The 23,037-nt window shown below is 40.5% G+C and overlaps 1 protein-coding gene across 1 annotated transcript in view; it reads left to right on the forward strand.

Annotated features, from left to right (window-relative positions):
• ARHGAP15 (Rho GTPase activating protein 15) overlaps positions 1-23,037 on the forward strand; it is a 1,708,250-nt gene that overhangs the window by 414,296 nt on the left and 1,270,917 nt on the right. Inside the window, exon 6 of the mRNA XM_053712626.1 lies at positions 1,045-1,132. Within this exon, the coding sequence (XP_053568601.1) occupies positions 1,045-1,132 (88 nt within the window). The remainder of the gene's footprint in view (positions 1-1,044; positions 1,133-23,037) is intronic.

Here is a 23,037-nt window from a genome sequence, read left to right on the forward strand (position 1 = left end):
GTCTGGGAAATTATTTATCTATCAAATCTATCTATTTATCTATCAAATCTATCTATCTATCTATCGTATCTATCAAATGTATCTATTGCATCTATTAATCTATCTATCTATCTAATCTATGTATCTATCTATCAAATCTATCTATCTCGTGGCCGGACTGTTATCTGACAGACACTTATGTTTCGGCAAAATGTCCGTCGGCCAAATGTCCGTCGGCCAAATGTCTGTCTGCCAAATGTCCGTCGGCTAAAAGTCCGACCATGGTCAGTTACAGTGGAGTCTGTTTTGACGGTCCAGGACTACTGTCTAAAATATTAGGGAACTGGTTAATTAAAAAAATGTCCCGCAATTGCCCCCAAAATAAAGTATACAGTTCCTTTATAAAAAAAAATAATATATGAGCATCTTTAAAAAAAGAAATAAATAATAATAATAACTGCACAAAGCAGTTATAAAGTGAGGGGATGTGGGATGTTTGAAAACAAATGGCACTGAAAAGTGCCTTTACATTTAAATCTATGGGGACAGTGTTTTTACTTTAAATATATATGTATATGCTTACATACATATAGATCTATATGATTATATGTGTGTATATATGCATATGAACACATAAATATATATGTATATGCTTACATACATATAGATTTATGTGATTATATGTGTGTATATATACATATGAACACATAAATATATATGTATATATTTAAATACATATATATTTTTAATTTGCTGCCCAACGCTGCGCGACTTACCCCCTGTCTGACGTCATCAAAACGAGGCTCCCATTGGAGCCTACGGAAGTATGTCTCTTATTAGTGCAAAGCTTCCAGGCAATCACAACTCACATTTGTGTGCGCCATTATTACTGGGTGGAGCGCAAATATCACAATTTACTTATGGTTTGCTATAGACTAAACTGGTAGTGACTGGTATCTAATTCAACCAGTGCCATTTTAATTAGGAAATATATTCATATGTTTCAAAATACTTTTTAAACTTTGCAAATACTTACATTATTCAATTGTACTTTTTTTCTTCTAGAAAAAACTGGGGTACATCATATATTGTACTCTGTGGCCGGAAACTGGAGTTTTATAAAGAATCGAAGGAACAAGCTTTACTAAATTTGGTGGGTACACGACTTTTCCCTATATATTAATTATTTTTCTATATCCAAAATAATCACTGCAATCATATAAAGGACTTTAATTTACATGGCCATAAATACCAATAATTACAGATACAAGGAAAGTTCTTCACTGTTATTGCCACTATGTTATCAATGCATTGCAAGCATAATTATAAAATAGAAGTACTATTAATGCAAGAATATTTAACATCAGCAAAACAGTGTTTTATCCTATTTGTAATGTGACAAGGCTATATAAACTAAACTGTTCAAGAGTATTTTTTTATTCCATTTAATGCCACTAATAAAATTTCTGCAGCAAGCAGTTACTGCACATTTTACGTTGTATGTTTTATATTATGCCAGAGGAGAGGCCATTGATCTTAGTTTTCAATGATGTGACAGATAAGTTGCACAGACAATTCTGGCATGTATACTTATAGCCTTAGCTATAATGCTGTTAAAGTTTACAAACCACTGCATGGCATTAAAGGGAAAACACATCAGTGAGAGTATGATAGCATGGGTATTGCAGGGACACTTTTGACAAGGTCCTATTGTGAAGGATACCCTAGGCTGGATCAAACCTGCCATACCTTATTGAAATGATTTGTGCCTTGGAAGGTGCTTTTTTAGGCCACAGTCACTTATAATAAGCTATTTTAAATTTGGCAGGTGACAAAGAGCTTTTTAGTCTTTGCTGCCAAGATTATCTGTCAAAACATATTTCTCTTTAATAGAATAAATACATAAAAAAAACATGCCTTTTTGTACATTGGCATCTATATTATGAACTTGTATCCAACACATAGAACAGAATATGTAAAAGAAAATAAATTCAAATTTTCCTTGTTTAGCTCTGGGCTTTATCTAGATAAAAAGTTCTATAGCAATCTTTTAAATATATCACCTATTAATATGAGGGGATTAGGAAATTAAATAGTAAATTGTGTGGTAAGGTATTAGACTGAAATATAAATGTTTTGGGATGTAACTCCTTTACATTGATTCATTTTTAAATGCATTCAGGTTTCAATTAAAAAAGGCCAAACAAACAAAGGCTGTGGACACATCTGGCCCTCTAAGGGTTTCTGTGTGACTCTCAGCACCACTGAGCAGAAAACAGTCTTTTAAAAATAAAACTGTTTTACAATATACAAAACTAATGTCACAACAGAAAAATTATTTAGAAACAATCAATCTGGGCCCCATGTATTAAGCAGCTTGCAGATAAGCTTTTCAACTTGAGATATTGTCCGCATGCCTTCGCTGCATAATGGCAGTTAATCTGTTCATCCGTTGGCCATATGTATCATTACACACTCCGATGAGTGTGTAATGCCCGTTCCTTCTCACGCACAGCCAATCGCTGCTACTTACAATGTAGGAAGCAGGCTCACATGTCCGACCCGGCCCCGCAAGAGACCATGGGGGGTAGTTATCAAGCCGTCAACCTCAAATACGCTGGAATTCCGCAGCGTATTTGTGGCAAGGCTGATTCGCCTTAGTTATTAAAGGCTAGAGACCGGCAAAAGTAGAATTTTGTGACGTAAGCTTCGATCCGCCGGACTCAGTCCGACACAGATCGATTCTTACGTCACTCCAGATGTTCCGCACACAAGTGCGGCACAATCTGACTACTTTTGCTAGTTATCAAAAAACTAGCAGGTACGCTCGGCACTTTTCCGGCCCAGCGTACCTGGTTTTCAATCCGCCGCCCTGGAGGAGGCGGATCCCATAGGAATCAGTGGGAGTCTGACCATAGCGAAAGTACAAGTTCGCTGCTGCCTGATATCCCATTGATTTCTATGGGAGCTGTCTACACCTAACACCCTAACATGTACCCCGAGTCTAAACACCCCTAAGCTGTCCCCCCCTACACCGCCGCAACTAAATAAAGTTATTACCCCCTAAACCGCTGCTCCCTGACCCCGCCGCAACTATAATAAATGTATTAACCCCTAAACCGCCGCTCCCGGACACCGCCGCAACCTACATTATACCTAGTAACCCCTATCCCTATACCGCCGCCCTCTATAATAAAGTTATTAACCCCTATCCTGCCGATCCCGCACCTCGCCACAACTAAATAAATAGTTTAACCCCTAAACCGCCGCTCCCGGACCCCGCTGCAACCTATATTAAATTTATTAACCCCTAATCTGCCCCCCCTACACCGTCGCCACCTATAATACATTTATTAACCCCTATCCTGCCCCCCCTACACCCCCGCCACTGTAATAAATTTATTAACCCCTAAACCTAAGTCTAACACTAACCCTAACACCCCCCTAACTTAAATATTAATTAAATAAATCTAAATAATATTTCTATTAATAACTAAATAAATCCTATTTAAAACTAAATACTTACCTTTAAAATAAACCCTAATATAGCTACAATATAAATAATAACTAGGTACAATAGCTATTAAATAGTTATTAACTATTTAATAGCTACCTAGCTAAAATAAAGAGAAATTTACCTGTAAAATAAAAACTAACCTAAGTTGCAATTACACCTAACACTACACTATACTTAAATAAATTATTCCTATTTAAAACTAAATACTTACCTGTAAAATAAACCCTAAGATAGCTACAATGTAATTAATAATTACATTGTTGCTATTTTAGGATTTATATTTATTTTACAGGTAACTTATTTATTTTAGCTAGTTAGAATAGTTATTAAATAGTTATTAACTATTTAATAACTACCTAGCTAAAAGAAATACAAAATTACCTGTAAAATAAATCCTAACCTAAGTTACAATTAAACCTAACACTACACTATCATTACATTAATTAAATAAATTAACTACAAATAACTACAATTAAATACAATTACATAAACTAACTAAAGTACAAAAAATAAAAAAGCTAAGTTACAAAAATTAAAAAAAAATAAGTTACAAACATTTAAAAAATATTACAACAATTTTAAGCTAATTACACCTAATCTAAGCCCCCTAATAAAATAACAAAGCCCCTCAAAATAAAAAAATTCCCTACCCTATTCTACATTAAAAAAGTTCAAAGCTCTTTTACCTTACCAGCCCTTAAAAGGGCCTTTTGTGGGGCATGCCCCAAAGAAAACTGCTCTTTTGCCTGTAAAAGAAAAATACAACCCCCCCAACATTAAGACCCGCCACCCACATACCCCTAATCTAACCCAAACCCTTTAGTCGTCTTCACTCAGCCGAGCCACCGATGGAACTGAAGAGGAGTTCCGGAGCGGCAGAAGTGATCCTCCAAGGGGCGCTGAAGAAATCTTCCATCTGATGAAGTGATCCTCCAGGCGGCGCTGAAGAAGTCTTCCACCTGGGCGATGTCATCTTCCAAGCGGCGCTGAAGAAGTCTTCTATCCGGGCGATGTCATCTTCCAAGCGGGATCTTCAATCTTCTTTCTTCAGGATCGATCTTCATCCCGCCGACGCGGAACATCCTTCTTTCCCGACGGACTACCGATGAATGAAGGCTCCTTTAAGGGACGTCATCCAAGATGGCGTCCCTTCAATTTCGATTGGCTGATAGGATTCTATCAGCCAATCGGAATTAAGGTAGGAAAAATCTGATTGGCTGATTGAATCAGCCAATCGGATTGAACTTCAATCTGATTGGCTGATTCAATCAGCCAATCAGATTTTTCCTACCTTAATTCCAATTGGCTGATAGAATCCTATCAGCCAATCGGAATTGAAGGGACGCCATCTTGGATGATGTCCCTTAAAGGAGCCTTCATTCGTCGGTAGTCCGTCGGGAAAGAAGGATGTTCCGCGTCGGCGGGATGAAGATCGATCCTGAAGAAAGAAGATTGAAGACCCCGCTTGGAAGATGACATCATCCGGATAGAAGACTTCTTCAGCGCCGCTTGGAAGATGACATCGCCCAGATGGAAGACTTCTTCAGCGCCGTCTGGAGGATCACTTCATCGGATGGAAGATTTCTTCAGCGCCCCTTGGAGGATCACTTCTGCCGCTCCGGATCTCCTCTTCAGTTCCATCGGTGGCTCGGCTGAGTGAAGACGACTAAAGGTAGGATGATCTTCAGGGTATTAGTGTTAGGTTATTTTAATGGGAGTTTGGGTTAGATTAGGGGTATGTGGGTGGTGGGTTTTAATGTTGGGGGGGTTGTATTTTTCTTTTACAGGCAAAAGAGCAGTTTTCTTTGGGGCATGCCCCACAAATGGCCCTTTTAAGGGCTGGTAAGGTAAAAGAGCTTTGAACTTTTTTAATGTAGAATAGGGTAGGGAATTTTTTTATTTTGGGGGGCTTTGTTATTTTATTAGGGGGCTTAGATTAGGTGTAATTAGCTTAAAATTGTTGTAATATTTTTTAAATGTTTGTAACTTATTTTTTTTTATTTTTTGTAACTTAGCTTTTTTATTTTTTGTACTTTAGTTAGTTTATGTAATTGTATTTAATTGTAGTTATTTGTAGTTAATTTATTTAATTAATGTAATGATAGTGTAGTGCTAGGTTTAATTGTAACTTAGGTTAGGATTTATTTTACAGGTAATTTTGTATTTCTTTTAGCTAGGTAGTTATTAAATAGTTAATAACTATTTAATAACTATTCTAACTAGCTAAAATAAATACAAAGCTGGGGCGGAGCCTAGCCACTGATAGAGATGGCTGCCTTTTGTTAGTGCTCTGTGGTCCCTGTATTATCTTGCTTAAATTCGGAATGACTAGATAGCCCAAAAAAGTTTAGAAAAATACTTGGGAAGGGACTTGAACTCCATAGCCAAACATCTGCAAAAGTAGAACTTCACTGCTGATCGCGAAGCTATAAAGTCAGTGAGAGGAGACTGCCATACCCGGAGCGCTACACTCACACCCGGCCAACAGAAACCCAGCTGAGCAGACTGACGCAGCCTGCCTACATAATCTTCCCAGCACCTGATTACACAGTGGAGGTCGAACTGAACATACCTGCTGTGCCGTGTGTCTTTCCCGGAGAGCCGCGAACGGCCTAGGAGCTACCATGTCGCACCCACGTGGCCAGACTGACACGTCAGAAGAAAAGGCCTCAAGTCAGGGGAGTTCGCTCGGGTGCAATTGATCCAAGGCGATCGGACTTTCTAGACTAAACAGCAGCAGACCAGGCGACTACCGAACGCTACAATCCAGCGTTTGAAGATCCTCCTCAGACTGGTGAGCGATAAGCCTTAGGGCTGTTGGGGGCAACTGACACATAAGCCTGCACCTTTGTTGAGAGCGGTGTACAGAGGGAGATAAACCGCATTAACATTGCAAATAAAAGTGGTCTGCCTGATTTAGTGCAGGGCAAAGGAGCAGCTGGTTAAAGGGGGATAGAAGGAAAATCACACCAAAATAAAAGTTAAGTGAAAGATCTTGTCTCCACTTCCCTGTAGCACCTATTAGTGGACAGGAAAAAGATCACTTGTGTGCACGGGTGCATTATACATATTCGCATAGACCTGACTTTCACTCTTTTAATATGACCAGTAAAAGGAACATGAAACCCCACAAAGGAGCACATTCTTCTGTCATGGAGAACTATTTAATTTCAGTGGATCCCAATGAGCCCCCTGGCAAGGCCACGCATGAAAGTTTAGGACAGCATAACACAACCCAGTCAACTGAACAAGCACAGGACTCACCAATGCACGGATATCTAACAAAGAATGATATTTCTCATCTCTCCTCTAAGGAGGATATAAAGAATGCCATGCAAGATTTTAAGAATATGTTTGGGGAGCTCAGGAGAGATATTGGGGCTGTCAGTAGGCGTGTCACACAAGTTGAGGAGAAACAAGAAACTCTCAGCTCAGATATGCAACAGCAAGCTAGTTTCCTGCAGGCTCAGGAGGGCACAGTACAATGCCTCATGGATCGGATAGAGGATCTCGAGAACAGGAGTAGGAGGAGCAACCTCCGGTTGCGTGGTGTTCCTGAGACTGTGGATCCTCCTGCCCTGCAACAATACATTCAAGAATTCATCAGATATCTGAAAAATAATGTTGATGCACAGGAGGTACAAATAGAAAGAGCACACAGGGCGCTGCGCCCTAAACCACCAAATAGAGCTCCACCGAGAGACGTCATAATGAAATTTCTCTCCTTCAAGGAAAAAGAAGAAGTTCTTAAACTGGCAAGGGCCAAACACCCACTAATATTCAGGGGAACGGAAATTCAGGTGTTCTCAGATTTATGCCCTACAACACTACAAAAAAGAATGGATTTGAGGCATATCACTTGAGCATTGAGGGATAAAAGGATCCCCTACAGATAGGGTTTCCCCACAAGTCTGATAGCTACCAAAAACAATGTTACACATACCCTCAAATCTCCAGAGGACATCCCAGGTTTTGCACAGGCCTTGGACCTGGACATCAGGCCACCACGGGATGCTGAGGCCGTCCTTCAAGAACGCCCTAACATGAATCAGGAAGAAGCTCAACAGCCAAGAAATTAAAACTGAGACTTTCCCTTCCCACTGGTGCCTCTAATAGGGACCGGATGTCCCCAACTCCCCGCCATGCAAAGATCTGTGTTTGCTGTCCCCAACAGAAGAATCTCTCTTTGCAGGGGTCTGAATCCTGGACTTTCCGCATGGAACCCTAAGGTCGTATATGTAATGGCTTTGTCTGCACTGTGTTGAATTTATAAATATTGCTCTTTTAGAATGATTTGCACTTCTCTGTAGCCCAGATCTAAGTAACTGACCTTATCTCATAACTCACTGCTGGGTTAAATATATGCCTACATACACCCTCACTCCTTTTAGTGGATTGTTTGGCGATGGGTTAAGTCAGAGACATAAGGTAACCATCAAACAGGCACCTCGTCTATTCACATATCAGATTCCAATGTAGGTAGGACTCACACACAAGATAGATGTCATTACAAGCCCTAGCACACATATTAGCTGATCCCAGAGAGGGCGCACCGTCCCCTTGGAAACTGCTCACTTTGATATTTAACTAATGGTACCCAGGGTATGACGCTAAAGCGGGATGCAACAGACAGAATGCATCAGTTCACTGTATGGGGAGACACGCAGACATTGTGGCGGGGGGGGGGGGGATGCCCTGGTCAATTCATTCTTATAACGATACAGAGGAGGCACTGTGTAGAGTATGATCTTTATATTTATATGTCATTCCGAGTTACAATGTTCATGTTTTATGTTTATGCTACAAACAAGAAATACAGGGATAACTACCCCTGACTAGTTAAGTAGTTGATACAGTTACTGCCTGAAGAAATACAGAACTAATTGTTGATTGTTATAGTTGTATAGCTATCAGATTGTTCTATCACACTTATAACTCAATTAGAGTAATTTTAGTCCTCCCTAAAAGGGACGTCTGTTACTTTCTTTTCTTTTCCCACCTATATCCCCTCTTGCTCACACCCCTGTAGCACATCCCCTCACTTGATAATAACAAATTCCTACTTATCTTGACACGGTATTGATCCACTTTCATTTCTTCTCCCTTTTTTTTTTTCTCCCTCCTCTGTCTCCCCTCCCCCCTTGTTCCCTGCCCCTTATCAAACTGCCCCTTATCAAACTTCAGCGGGCGACCTCCCTCTGCTCCTTCCCCTCGTTGCCCCATTCCCCAATCATTACTGTTAAGCGAACACCCTGGACATGCAGCGCCGACGGCTGACCGGCGGGTCCCACCCACTAGAGCTTATCTCTATAAACACGAAAGGTCTAAATAGTCCTAATAAACATTCCGTAGTACTCAGAGACCTACAGAGGATGGATGGAGACATAATTTATTTGCAGGAAACCCATTTCTCATCCGCTCATGAACCCAAATGGTTTAGCAGTTACTACCCTACTGCATACTTTGCCTCGGGTCCCGAGAAAAAAAACGGGGTGGGAATGCTCTTTCATGAGGGTACTCACTTCCAGCCATCACAAACTTACAGAGACCCGGATGGTAGGTTTCTCTTGCTCACCGGTACACTGTATAACAGACCCGTGACGTTTGTAAATGTCTATTGCCCTAATGTGTCCCAGCACCTCTTTCTCCAGAAAGTCTCCCATAAAATCCTAGAGATGAGAATTGGTGTCCTCTTTCTCGGTGGAGACTTTAACGCTTAACTTGATTCCTCCCTTGACACTTCTGATGGCCTCTCCAGTGCTCCTCAAAGAATCCGGAGACGAATAGCCGCAACTCTTATGGAGCTTGCGATGCACGACATCTGGCGCACACATCACCCACAAGATAAAAATTACACATTTTATTCGCACCCACACCGGAAATACTCCAGAATTGATTATCTGTTTACTGACTCAACAGGTCTCATTGTTACTAAGAGTAGTAATATTCACGCGATTACCTGATCTGATCATGCCCCGGTAAGTTGCTCTATTCACTGGCCCACAACCCCAATCACTCCGTTTGTGTGGAGGCTGGATGACACGTTGTTGGCGGATCCAGTATTCAATTCGGAAATCCGTAAGGCCATAACCGAATTTTTCCTATTAAATGACAACTACCAATTGAAGGACACCACCATATGGGAAGCACATAAGTGCACCATCAGAGGCTTGTTAATCAAGCATAAAGCGAGGCTTAAAAAATTAGGAAGAGAGCGGTACAAAACCCTACTCTCTTGTGTCGAACAAGTGGAGCTAGTTCACAAAAACTCACCTCAAGACGAAGCAAGTTTGGCTCATCTGCTAGCATCTAGGAAAAGCCTGCTTCAATATCTGCAAGAAGGGTACCAAAAACAAGCCCTAATCCTGAAACAATTATTCTATGAGCAGGGTGATAAACCCGGAAAGCTTCTCGCCAGAGCGATTGGGAGGAAAAAATTTAAAGCATATGTACACCATATGAGAGACACACAGGGTTTAACCAAATCGGACGGCGACTCCATAGCAGAGGTGTTCAGGGCCTACTATGAGTCCCTCTATAACCTGCATGACCCTGCCCAGATGGAAGGGGTACAATGCGCTCCCGAGTGTGCTGCCGTAGACGCACTGAAATATTTGGAGGATGCAGAACTTCCTAGCCTATCAAACTCGGATTCAGAGTTCCTGGACTCCCCGTTTACGAAAGAGGAAGTACAAAAAGCTATAAAGGACCTCCCTTTGGGCAAATCTCCGGGACCAGATGGCTTCGGCCTCAAAAATTATAAGATATATGCAGACATTCTGATCCTGAGACTAGTGACTATGTTCAATGCTCTGACGGGCACCCCTGACCTACTGGGTTCCATGCTTGAAGCACACATCGTAGTAATCCCCAAATCTGGAAAACCCCCTGATAGGCCAGAGAGTTATAGGCCTATATCTTTGCTCAACTCAGATGTAAAGATACTGGCGAAGGTTCTGGCCACCCGTCTAAATAGATTTCTACCTGACCTGGTCTCTAATGAGCAAGTGGGGTTTATTCCTTCTCGCGAAGCTAGGGATAATACCCTTAAGGTCTTACAGATGATATCATATGCGCATGAAAACAACTCGCCGCTGGCCCTGGTCACGACAGACGCAGAAAAAGCGTTCGACCGGGTCAGCTGGCGTTTCATTCGATTCACCTTGCTCAAGTTCGGGTTTGGAACAGGTTTCATTAACGGAGCCATGTCACTGTACTCGGCTCCTAATGCTAGAGTGAGGGTCAATGGCACTCTCTCGAAGTCCCTCCTGATCAGAAATGGTACAAGGCAAGGCTGCCCTCTTTCGCCCCTTCTCTTCGCCCTCACAATTGAGGTAACCGGGCGGCGAGGGGGATTGTCGTGGGCGGGGTCGAACAAAAACTGTTGATGTACGCTGACGATGTCCTCCTTACTCTTTCAGATTCGGGGGGTTCTCTCGAGGCAGCCCTGGGGGAATTTAAGAGATATGGGGAGGTCTCGAACTTCCTCCTAAATCCTTCTAAATCTGAGATTTTAAACATATCAGAACCCACTGATGTCTTTACCGCAACTAAATCAACTTGCCCAATAAAAGTGGCTGAACATAAAATCAAATATTTAGGCATAACAATCACATCTCATTTAGCAGAGATAGTTGAGCTTAATTACAAAGGCATTTGTGACGAAGTCACCAAAGACCTTACCAATTGGAAGAACAAGACCATCTCTTGGATGGGTCGTGTTGGAGTGGTGAAAATGAATATACTGCCGAGAGTCTTATATATCATGCAGACAATACCGGCCTCCGCCGCCTCTCACTATCTTCTCCAAATTCAGATGGCAATGGAGGCCTACATCTGGAATGGGGTCAGGCCTAGAATCAAGCAGAGCACTGTTTACCTCCCTAGAGACAGAGGAGGTCTTGGAGTGCCATTGCTGAAAGAGTACCAGAGAGCTATCTCTCTCCAGAGGATAGTGGAGTGGTGCAGAAACTCCCCTGATAAAAGGTGGATTCAGATGGATAATGAAATCCTCAGAAGCAGAAATGTGGGGCGCTGGCATGGGTGTCGGAGGGGAGCCGGCCGGCGGCCGTCTCTGCATATCCTCTTATAGCAGATGCACTTACGACCTGGGATCAAACCCTGACTAGGTGCTTCTTTGTGTCGTCCAGGGCATCCACAAACATACCGGTTCTCGATAACCCAGATCTGGGAATGGAACCTAAACTGTACTCACAGGGAGACACACACACCCTTGCAGAGGTGTCCATCTCGAATATCCTACATGAAGGGAAACTCAAACCACAGGCTGACCTCCTTGAATGGGATCGAAGCGTGTTTGTATCTTGGTATAGATGTGCGCAAATCACGCATTACCTGAATTCGCACAGGGAACAAAGCGCGCTTTCTAGGCAAAGAACACAATTTGAGGGGCTATGCATTATGCTTCAGTCCCCAAAACATCTGATCTCACTACTGTATAAGATCATCCTGACTAGAGGGGGGTCGGAGCTTCCGTCATATACGATAGCCTGGCAGAAGGCGCTAAACACGGAGATATCGTCTAAAGACTGGTCTAAGATTTTTCTGAGAACCAAGAAAGCCTCGATTTCGGCGAGAGTGCAAGAAATGCACTACAAGCTCTTAAGCCGGTGGTACCTCACCCCCTCTAGGATCCATAAGATCTACCCTCAGGCAGGGAGGGAGTGTTGGAGAGGTTGCGGAGAGGAGGGAACAATTCTTCATCTATGGTGGGATTGCCCACATATAAAACTGTTCTGGGAGGAGGTGCTGGGGACAATGAGTAAACTCCTAAAAATCATAATTCCCCCAAAATTGACATATCTAATATCACACGGGTTCCCTAAAATACTAGGAGAGGACAAATACCTACTTTTCCTGCTGATGCTTAACAGTGCTAAGGGACTTATTCCAGCTCATTGGAAAAGCCCACAGGCCCCAAGTTCGCAGGAGTGGAGGCTTAAAGTGGGGGAGATGTTGAGGCTGGAACAATACCATTTTCTCAAAATTGGGAAGATAGCTACGCACGAGATGATGTCCCTGATCTGGGAAGGTCGGGGACTATAGACTAAAATCTATGGTTTTATTAAGATCAGCATCTATGATACTCCCTGTCCTTTTCCCCCAAGCGATATGACCGTTACACATCCTTCCCCCTCCCCCCCCCCCACTCCCTTCATCCCTCATCCCCTTCTCCTGCCCTCCCCCCCCCTTTTATTTTCTCTTTTTTTTTTTTTTTTTTTCCCCTTCGACATATCCCTCCCACTCTTTTCACACTTCTTTCTGTTCTATAGCTCTCACGCACATCTGTGTGTAGGCATCGGGCACCACAATAGGCTCAGCAATGTGTTGAAGAAAAGCTGAGCTTTTTTGGTTCAAATAAAACTGTCCGATGTAGAAACTGTATGTGTATATTAAGCCTGTATATATCTTTATTCTGCACTACGAGCATTGCCGCTCAATATGGCAAGCTCATGAGCATTGTTCAATGAATGGACTCTAATTGACAAGAATGAGACAATCTAGCACTCACTAGAGTGAATTCCTGATCCTTTTGGAGATGCAACACCGATCCAGTGGCACAGAAACCAGTTATGTGAAACATGATACACTCTTTTATGTAATGTTTATCAATGTATGCAACCTCCTTTCTCAATTTTTGTTGTACACCTCGTCTTGTCAAAAATAAAGCTTGTTTGAAGAAGAAAAAATAAATACAAAGCTACCTGTAAAATAAATATAAATCCTAAAATAGCTACAATGTAATTATTAATTACATTGTAGCTATCTTAGGGTTTATTTTACAGGTAAGTATTTAGTTTTAAATAGGAATAATTTATTTAAGTATAGTGTAGTGTTAGGTGTAATTGTAACTTAGGTTAGTTTTTATTTTACGGGTAAATTTCTCTTTATTTTAGCTAGGTAGCTATTAAATAGTTAATAACTATTTAATAGCTATTGTACCTAGTTAAAATAAATTGAAAGTTACCTGTAAAATAAAAATAAATCCCAAGATAGCTACAATATAATTATTATTTATATTGTAGCTATATTAGGGTTTATTTTAAAGGTAAGTATTTAGTTTTAAATAGGATTAATTTAGTTAAGAGTTATAATATTTAGATGTATTTAATTAATATTTAAGTTGGGGGGGGTGTTAGGGTTAGTGTTAGACTTAGGTTTAGGGGTTAATAAATTTATTACAGTGGCGGCGGTGTAATGGGGGCAGGATAGGGGTTAATAAATGTATTATAGGTGGCGACGGTGTAGGGGGTGCAGATTAGGGGTTAATAAATTTAATATAGGTTGCAGCAGGGTCCGGGGGCGGCGGTTTAGGGGTTAAACTATTTATTTAGTTGCGACAAGGTGCGGGATCAGCAGGATAGGGGTTAATAACTTTATTATAGAGGGCGGCGGTATAGGGGGGGCAGGAAAGGGGTTACTAGGTATAATGTAGGTTGCAACGGTGTCCGGGAGCGGCGGTTTAGGGTTAATACATTTATAAGAGTTGCAGCGGGGTCTAGGAGCGGCGGTTTAGGGGTTAGTAACTTTATTGAGTTGCGGGGGGCTCCGGGGGCGCCAGTATAGGGGGTAAAACAGTGTAGTTTAGTGTGAGTGCTTAGGGACAGGCTAGTAATAAAGCTGTAAAAAAGCCGAAGAGCAGCGAGATCGGATGAGTGATAACTCTCACAGTCCGCTGCTCATCGCCCCGTACTTGGTGCGCGGCTTTTTGACAGATATATTGATAACTTAGGCAAATTTTTTCAGGTCCGCGGCGGCGATGGTAGGCGAGCTTAGGCGGGCGTATTGAACCGGCGAAGGCAGGAAAGTTGACACGTTGATAACTATCCTCCATGGAGCTACATAGAGCCTTTTCAACTTGTAATAAAATATAAACCAAAAAGTCAGTCCATATACCAATATTTGAATAAGGATATATTCAAAAGTCCTCCATTGAATATTCTTTAGGTAATGGGGTAATTTACGTAAAGAAGAAAATACCTCAGGGAGAAAGAAACTGTATATAGTGAAGCACACTCCTTTGTGCACAGAATAATACATTCATTGGAGTTAGATATACTAGCGCTGCGGAATCTGTTGGCGCTCTACAAATAACCGATAATAATAATAATAACAATATAGCTCTAAGTAAACTGCATATGTAATTTCAATGTTACACAGATCAGTAGTACTTTACTATGGAAAGTTATTTCCTTCTCTCTGAGTTTTTTCTTTTTAATGTTAGAAGATTAAAACAGTCCCTACTAACCAAGACATACAGTCATGGCCAGAAATATTGGCACCCCTGCATTTCTGTCAGATAATGCACCACTTCGCCCAGAAAAATATTGCAATTACAAATGTTTAGGCATTCTCATGTTTTTTTTATTTTGTTTGTAATGGTATGACACAAAAAAGTGGAGAAAAAAAAGCCAAATCTGACAAATTCCACGCAAAACTCCAAAAATGTACTGGACAAAATTATTGGCACCTATTAAAAATTGTAACAAAAAATTGTATTCCAAGTTTGTGATGCTCCTGTAATTTGTAATTCAACTCACCAGCACAATTAACAGGTGCTGACAATATAGAAATCACACCGGCAACCAGTTAAAACTGTGAAAAATGTACTCAACCTTTCTGTTGTGTGTCTCTGTGTGCCACACTGAACATGGAGAAGAGAAACACCATAAAGGAATTGTCCTGAAAAGGGCATTTGTATGGGCATTGCCCTTAAAAGGGCATTCAGCTCTTTTGCATTGCCCTGAAAAGGGCATTCAGCTCTTTTAAAAAGCCCAAACTCTAATCTAAAAAAAAAAACTCACCCAAAAAAAGTAAAAATAAACCTTACACTAACCGGAGATCCACTCACAGTTTCTGAAGTCTGGATATCCATCTTCATCCAGGCGTTGATAAGTCTTCATCCAGGCGGCATCTTCTATCTTTATCCATTCGGCATCTTCTATCTTCACCCCTGCGGCGTCTTCTATCTTCATCCCGGCTGCGCGGAGCGGATCCATCCTTGAAGACATCCGGTGCGGAGCGTCCTCTTCATACGGTCACCGCCATACACTGGATCTTCAATGCAAGGGTCGATCTTCAGGGGTTAGTGTTAGGGTTTTTTTTTTTACTTTTTTTGGGGTGTTTTTTTTTATTTAGATTAGGGTTTGGGCTTTTTTAAAAGACCTGAATGCCATTTTCAGGGCAATGCCCATACATATACCCTTTTCAGTGTAATGGGTAGCTTAGGTTTTTGTTAGAGTTAGGTTTTTTATTTTGGGGGGTTGGTTGAGTGGTGGGTTTTACTGTTGGAGGGTCTTTGTATTTTTTTCCTGGTAAAAAAGCTGTTTTCTTTAGGGCAATGCCCTACAAAAGGCCCTTTTAAGGGCTATTGGTAGTTTATTGTAGGCTAGGGGGTGTTTTCTTTGGGGGGGCTTTTATATTAGGTCATGTAATTGTTTTTATTTTTGATAATTTTGTTTGTTATTTTTCGTAATTTAGTGTTTGTTATTTTTTGTAATTTAGTGTTTTTTATATATTGTTTTTAGACTTAAATTGTTTTAGTAGTGTTCATTTTTTTTAATGTGTAATTTATTTATTTTTAATTGGTAGTTATTTTAATTTAAGTATAATAGTTTAGTATAATAGTTATGTTAGGTTAATTGTTAGTTTAAACTTAGGTTTTTTTTTAATTTCACAGGTAAGTTTTTATTTATTTTAAGATAGGGATATTATTTTAGGGCTCATAGGTTTAGGGGTTAATAATTTAATTTATTAGTGGTGATGTGGGGGGGCTGGTGGTTTAGGGGTTAATAGGTTTATTTAGTAGTGGTGATGTGGGGGGCTGATGGTTTAGGGGTTAATATGTTTAGTTAGTGGCATCGGTGTCGGGGAGCGGCGGAATAGGGGTTAATAACTTTATTATAATGGCGGGGATGCGGGCGGTAAATTAGGGGTTAATTAGTTTAATATAGTGTTTGAGATGCGGGAGGGCAGTGGTTTAGGGGTTAATCTGTAGTGTACTTTTTAAAAGTTTAGTTATGAGTTTTGTAAAACATTTTTGTTACATAAAATCCATAACTGCTCCTCTCAGATGGCGGTATGTATCGTCTCGGTATAGGCTGTAACGCAAGCATTTTAGCTTTACCACGCAACCTGTAATACCGACATTATGGAAATCCCACTCAAAAATGTCATTTCTTTGAGTGTGGGATTGACGTTGCGTTACAGGCTAAAATGCTCAATGAAGCCAAGAGAAGTCTTCATCCAAGCGGCAAGAAGTGTTCCTCCAGACAGGCAGAAGTCTTCATTCAGATTGCATCTTCTATCTTCATCCATCCAGCGTGGAGTGACTCCATCTTCAAGACATCCGGCATGGAGCATCCTCTTCTGACGACGGCAACTGAAAAATGAAGGTTCCTTTAAGTGACGTCATCCAAGATGGCGTCCCTTGAATTCCGATTGGCTGAAAGAATTCTATCAGCCATTCGGAATTAAAGTTGAAAAAATCCTATTGGTTGATGCAATCAGCCAAAAGAATGCGAGCTCAATCCTATTGGCTGATTGGAGCTTAGGTTTTTTTAGTTAGGATTTTATTTGGGGGTTTGGTTGCCGTCATCAGAAGAGAACTTGTAATACCTGCGGTAGTGAAAAAGAGCCTTAACGCTGCTTTTTCACTCATACCACAAAAGTCGTAATCTATCTGTTAGTTATTAATAGTAATTTTATTTAGATTTTTTTTAATTATATTAAAGTTAGGGGGGTTAGGGTTAGGTTTAGGGGTTAATAACTTTAGTATAGTGGCAGCGGTGATGTTGGGGGCAGCAGATTAGGGGTTAATAAGTGTAGTTAGGTGGCAGCGATTTTGGGGGCAGCAGATTAGGGGTTAATAACAGTAATGTAGGTTGCGGCGATGTTATGGACATAAGATTAGAGGTTAGTAAGTGTATATAGGTGGCTACGACATTGGTGGCAGCATATTAGGGGTTAATAATATTTAACTAGTGTTTACGATGCAGGTGTGCAGTGGTTTAGGGGTTAATATGTTTATTATAGTGGGGGTGATGTCTGGAGCAGCAGATTAGGGGTTAATAATTTTATTTTGCGATGTGGGAGGGCCTCGGTTTAGGGGTTAATATAGGTAGTTTATGGGTGTTAGTGTACTTTGTGACACTTTAGTTATGAGTTTTATACTACAGCTCTGTAACGTAAAACCGATAACTACTGACATTCAGTTTACGGTACTGATCTTGTAGTTATAGGCTTTACCGCTCACTTTTTGGCCGGACAGGCAAACTCGTAATACCGGCGCTGTGGAAGTCCCATTGAAAAAGGACTTTTTAAAAAGTGCGGTAGTTACGTTGTGTGACGGACAAAAAAGTGTGCGGAACACCTATACCGACAGGACTCGTAATACCAGCGGTAGTGAAAAAGCAGCGTTATGAGGCTTTTTCACTCATAACGCAAAATTCGTAATCTAGCCGACTGTAACTTATGTGAGTTCCTATCAGTCTAAATTCTGTAATATGACCTCTTTATTTGCTAAAAAAATACAAATAACTTGTTATATGTTTTTCAGATTCTCTTTTTTCCAGTTGTTTCTACCATTTTATAATATTTTTTTATTAGTTACAATATGTATATATATATATATATATATATATATATATATATATATACCCTTCCTCCATATACCTTAATCCTCTCCTATTACACTCTACAAATTTCCCATTAAATAAATAGTTTATTATAAATAGAAGGTTTTATGCATGGGGAAATCTGAAAAGAAATAATTTATTTTTATATTTAAATCATAGTTCTCATTCAAAAGCAACATAGTGAAAGGTTATTACTAAATTCAATTTGATTCCTATTTAGATGTAAAAATATAAAATTTGCTCATGAAAAAATGTATTTAAATTGATGTGGTTAATGTAATGTCTGCTGCTCCTGCTCATTGTTCATGTATTTATCTGCTTAACAGTAGTAAATCAACAAGCTTCATTAGATGTTATGAATGAGTGGAAATTTTTTAACAAGTAAAGCAATGTATTCTTGCTAATGTTTATACGACAGAGATTTTTTTTTTTACGTTATATTCTATTTTTATTTTTTTATGGATAGAGGTATAGTTATTAAATGTAACTAAGTTATTTGAATAAAAAAAAAAGTAAGCAACCTTAAATTTATTTTTAGAGGGTTTTTTTTTCAGAGAAGGACAAAAACAGGAGAATGGGCAACAGGAAGCAGAATAACTAAACTTCTGATAAATATAGTATATAAACCCCCCAAAAAAGACAAATATGTGTTAACTAAACTCCCTTGGACACAGTAGTTCCCTAAGGATTTTGCATTGACAGATAATGACCATCACAGAGCAGGGAAGGCAGCAGCAGTAGAATTGCTAAACTAGGTAGGTAGGCCTGACAGAATGTAAACCTAAAAAATACACCTCCAGGGGAGGAGAGCAACATGTGCCTAGAGCCCCTTGGACACAGCAGCCAGCAGTTCTCTGAGGATTTGGCATTGACAGAAGATGACCACCACAGAGCAGGAAAGACAGGATTAGGAGTGGCAGTAGCAGCAACAAATTTACTAAACTACAATACAATACACCTTCAAGGGAGGAGGAGGGCAACAGATTCCTAGAGACCCTAAACATAGTGGCCAGCAGTTCCCTGATGGAAGATGACCACCACAGAGCAGGGAGGGCAGGAGCAGGAGTGACAGCAGCAGAGTTAGTAAACTAGGTAGTTAGGACTGACAGTACATAAACCAATATACCTCCAGGGGAGAGGAATGGCAAACACATTCCTAGAGTTCCTTATACAGAGTTCCCAACAGTTCCTTCAGAGATTGCCATGGTGGTTGTGGGACAAGAGAGGAGCTCCTGAACCACTGTAGCCAGGGCAGGCCACACAGTGATCCTAGTAGCTTAAAGGGTCTGCTTTAGGTCGAAGAGGAGGTACACAAAGAAAAGTCTTTACCATCTCTGAGGCACTTGTACTACTCCCCTTTCTTGAAGGAGTTCAATGGGTCCCACCAAAGAGTCTACTGCTTCTAACCAAACAGAGGTTGTCCTACTTAGCTATTTTGTGCTACTGTTGCTGCTGCAGCTAATGATAGGGGATGAAAAAATAATATCTTCCTTCTGCTGCTGCACTTCTCCCTTACAAAACATGCCATAATTTAGTTGAACCATACAAACCCTGCAAATCAGATTGTCACTCCAAGTTTTCAGGTTATCAGGTCTGAGTATCATTTTCCCCTTTAATTCTGGGATCATACAAGGTAGCCAGCTGTACCGTCAGCTTAAAGACAAGTGCTGCTACCTCTGCTTAGTAACCCACCAGGAACTACTTCAATATTGTCCAAGAAGGCATCCATCATGCTTAATAGGTGAGTGAACAAGGGTATGACTTGACCCAGACTGGCAGTGTTTTTGCTCAAGATCTTGGTGACATTCCTAAAAGGCTTTAGGACTGCCGCTAACTGACCAATCATAATCCACTCATCTCTGCCTAATAGACTCCAGATGCCAATTTATTGATCTGAAGCCATAGCATGAATAGCCCTCTGCTGTTCCAAGATATATGTTCCAGCACATCCAAGGTCTGATTCCACCTAGTAGTTATGTCTTGCTTAAAAGGACATGAAACACAATTTTTTTTCTTTCATGATTTACAAAGAGCATGCAATTTTTAACAACTTTCTAATTTACTTCTATTATCTATTTTGCTTCATTCTCGTGATATTATTTGCTGAAAAGCATATCTAGATAGGCTTAGTAGCTGCTGATTGGTGGCTACACATAGCTGCCTCGTGTGATTGGCTAACCCATGTGCACTGCTCTTTCTTCAGCAAAGAATATCTAAAGAATGAAGCAAATAAAATAATAGAAGTAAATTGTAATGTTGTTTAAAATTGTATTCTCTATCTGAATCATCAAATAACATTTTTGGGTTTAGTGTCCCTTTAAGACAGTTCTGGGCAAGCACTTCTCTCTCCTCTTCCTGCCTAAGGAGTTGACTGGATTTAACACTATGATGGAAGTGGCCAGCAATCTGTCTGCACTGTTCAAGTAAATTTGCTAACTTATAGTTGCCTTAAGGGATAGCCACCTTTTCCACCAGGTAGTGAATGTGAACCAAACATTGCACACCAATAAAGTTACCCTCACAGAGAACCTTCACCACATTGGGTGCTCAGTCATTGACAACGAATCCTATTGTCATCTTGTTGCCTGCCCGCTCTCCTACCTACTGTGCAACCATCTCCTAAGAGCCTGCAATATATTTTCAGTGGTATGCTGCTCTTATAACACCTCAGCATGGAACAGGAATGATTAGTAGCACTGTCGATCTACCAACCTGCTCCTGCACTGACCAGAGCTGCCTGCCACTTCACCACCACTATCAGTACCACCACTACCCTCATCCTCATCACACATCCTTATCATAAAAAATTTGGTGGTTAAGTGCAAAAACTGTCCAGAAGCCTTTGCCATCTCCTCCTTTAACACATCAAACACAGGATTGCTATAGTGTGTGGACTAGGCACCTCCTGAAAAAGTTGCATTAAGGGAGGTTCATTTTCTGAACTGCTGCCTGGACAACCCCTCTAAAGTGACACCCCCCAAAATCCTCTAGAATGGTCTGAACACATTGTTGTGATTTTGATGTTGGTACCTGACTCTGCAGATTGCCATCAATATCTTGCCCTCTGTTCTGACTACTGCTGATAGTGCTGCTCCTAGTAGGTGGCATTTCTGACTGTGAGATTGTTGCGCTCTTGCTGCTTCTTTTCCCACCTTCTTCCCTCAATAACACAGCCCTGTGGTGTGTATCCGGATATGTTTTTCATAATCTCAGAGCTGATGAGATGACCCAACACTCTCCCACAGCTTACCTTTTTGCCACTCAATTTGCACTTTGAAGGCATCCGTTTCTAATGCTAACAAAGTATTCCCATACCTGTGACTCTACTATACTTCACTTGTTAGTTGTAATGAGCACTGGTGTAGTATAGCATGTGCAAAGCTGCTAACATCTGTACCAAATTTATGTACTTCTAAGAAGGATGTGCTGTGTCTTTGTATTTTAATGATGACTCTACTATAGATTGTACTACTAGTGGTACTAGCAATATGGGTAGTGGTGAGTTTGTTTTCTGAACTTGCTGTTCCACAACAGGGGATGATGGTGACAATGAAGATGCAGAAAATATAGGAGGAGAATGCTGGTCTAAAAGCAGAGAGGTAGTTGTGCTGCAGCTGCCCATCACACAACGAATCTATGATGGAATCTCTTCCTCCTCCCTCATCTCCTCAGGCTCATAATAAAGTTTCTCTTGGCTTGGAATAAAGGCTATAGCAGACATGCTGGGAGTTGCAGTAAGATCCTCATTGCTCAAAGCATATACTGGGGAAGAAACATGTTCAATACTTCCCTCTTCTCAATGATTGTTCAGCACAGTGAGATCATTTATATATCCCGCAGCTTCTACCCTAATGCTGTTGTGTGCTTCCTCAAATATACACTTTCAAACTGGGATAAACTCACCTGGCTGCTGCCATAAAACATGGAGGGAATGAGGAAAGTGGTGGAACTGGCAGTGGTAGAACTGTTGGTTGCACTGGGGTTAATACTGGTGCAGGAGGTTATTGGAGTAGACTGTGTAAAGAGCTGATGTGTACATAGAGGCCGCTTGGTTGGTAACCTAGGTCCCTCTCCCAATCCTACTACTAGGCTTTAAGCTAAACAATGTAAATTCAGAATCTTTACTTTCAGTTCCCCTCACTGTCTGTTTCTGTTTTGGGGATGGGCTTACACGACCCTTACTGATACTCATGCTTTTGCTGCTTCTAGTCATGGTAGTGGGGAGCACTGCATATATCCAACTCCTGGTGGACATAGGAATGGATGCTACAGCAAACAGTTGCCAAGTAAATGGTATTTGACTCTGTGATACAGAACCAACAGTGCTTGTCCCACACACAAATAAATACATATGTATACATATATAGACATATACTGTATGCATATGCATTGGAGCCCTCTGCAGTCAAGTAGATGAAAACATGTAAATGCATATTTATGCAATATTCATATTTAATAAAGTGTTTAATAAAGTGTTTATATATTTACTGTACATATTTCACATTCTTCTTCACATAGGGGAATATGTTCTAGGTATTTTTAAAAAGATATTCCTATTTATGTATTTATGAATAAATAGAACATATTCTTCTATGTGAAGAACATTGGAATGTGAAATATTCATATTTTTGTAAAACATCAAGAATCCCCGCCAATGAGTCTTAGAATAAAGAAGTTTAATTCTTCAACAAAGGATATATTCCAGTGTGATCTTTCACACTACGCAATTATAACAAACATAGGGGAAATATATGATGCAAGTTCATTCAAATCCACACATACCCCATCCACCAAACACATCCGTACTCAAACAATCAGCACCAAATATAGAAAAGAAAAAAGCAGCAAATAGTGAAAAAATAGAAAAATCAATAACACCCCCAG

The sequence above is a fragment of the Bombina bombina genome, chromosome 1 (assembly GCF_027579735.1).
Source record: "Bombina bombina isolate aBomBom1 chromosome 1, aBomBom1.pri, whole genome shotgun sequence".
Taxonomy (NCBI): Eukaryota; Metazoa; Chordata; class Amphibia; order Anura; family Bombinatoridae; genus Bombina; species Bombina bombina.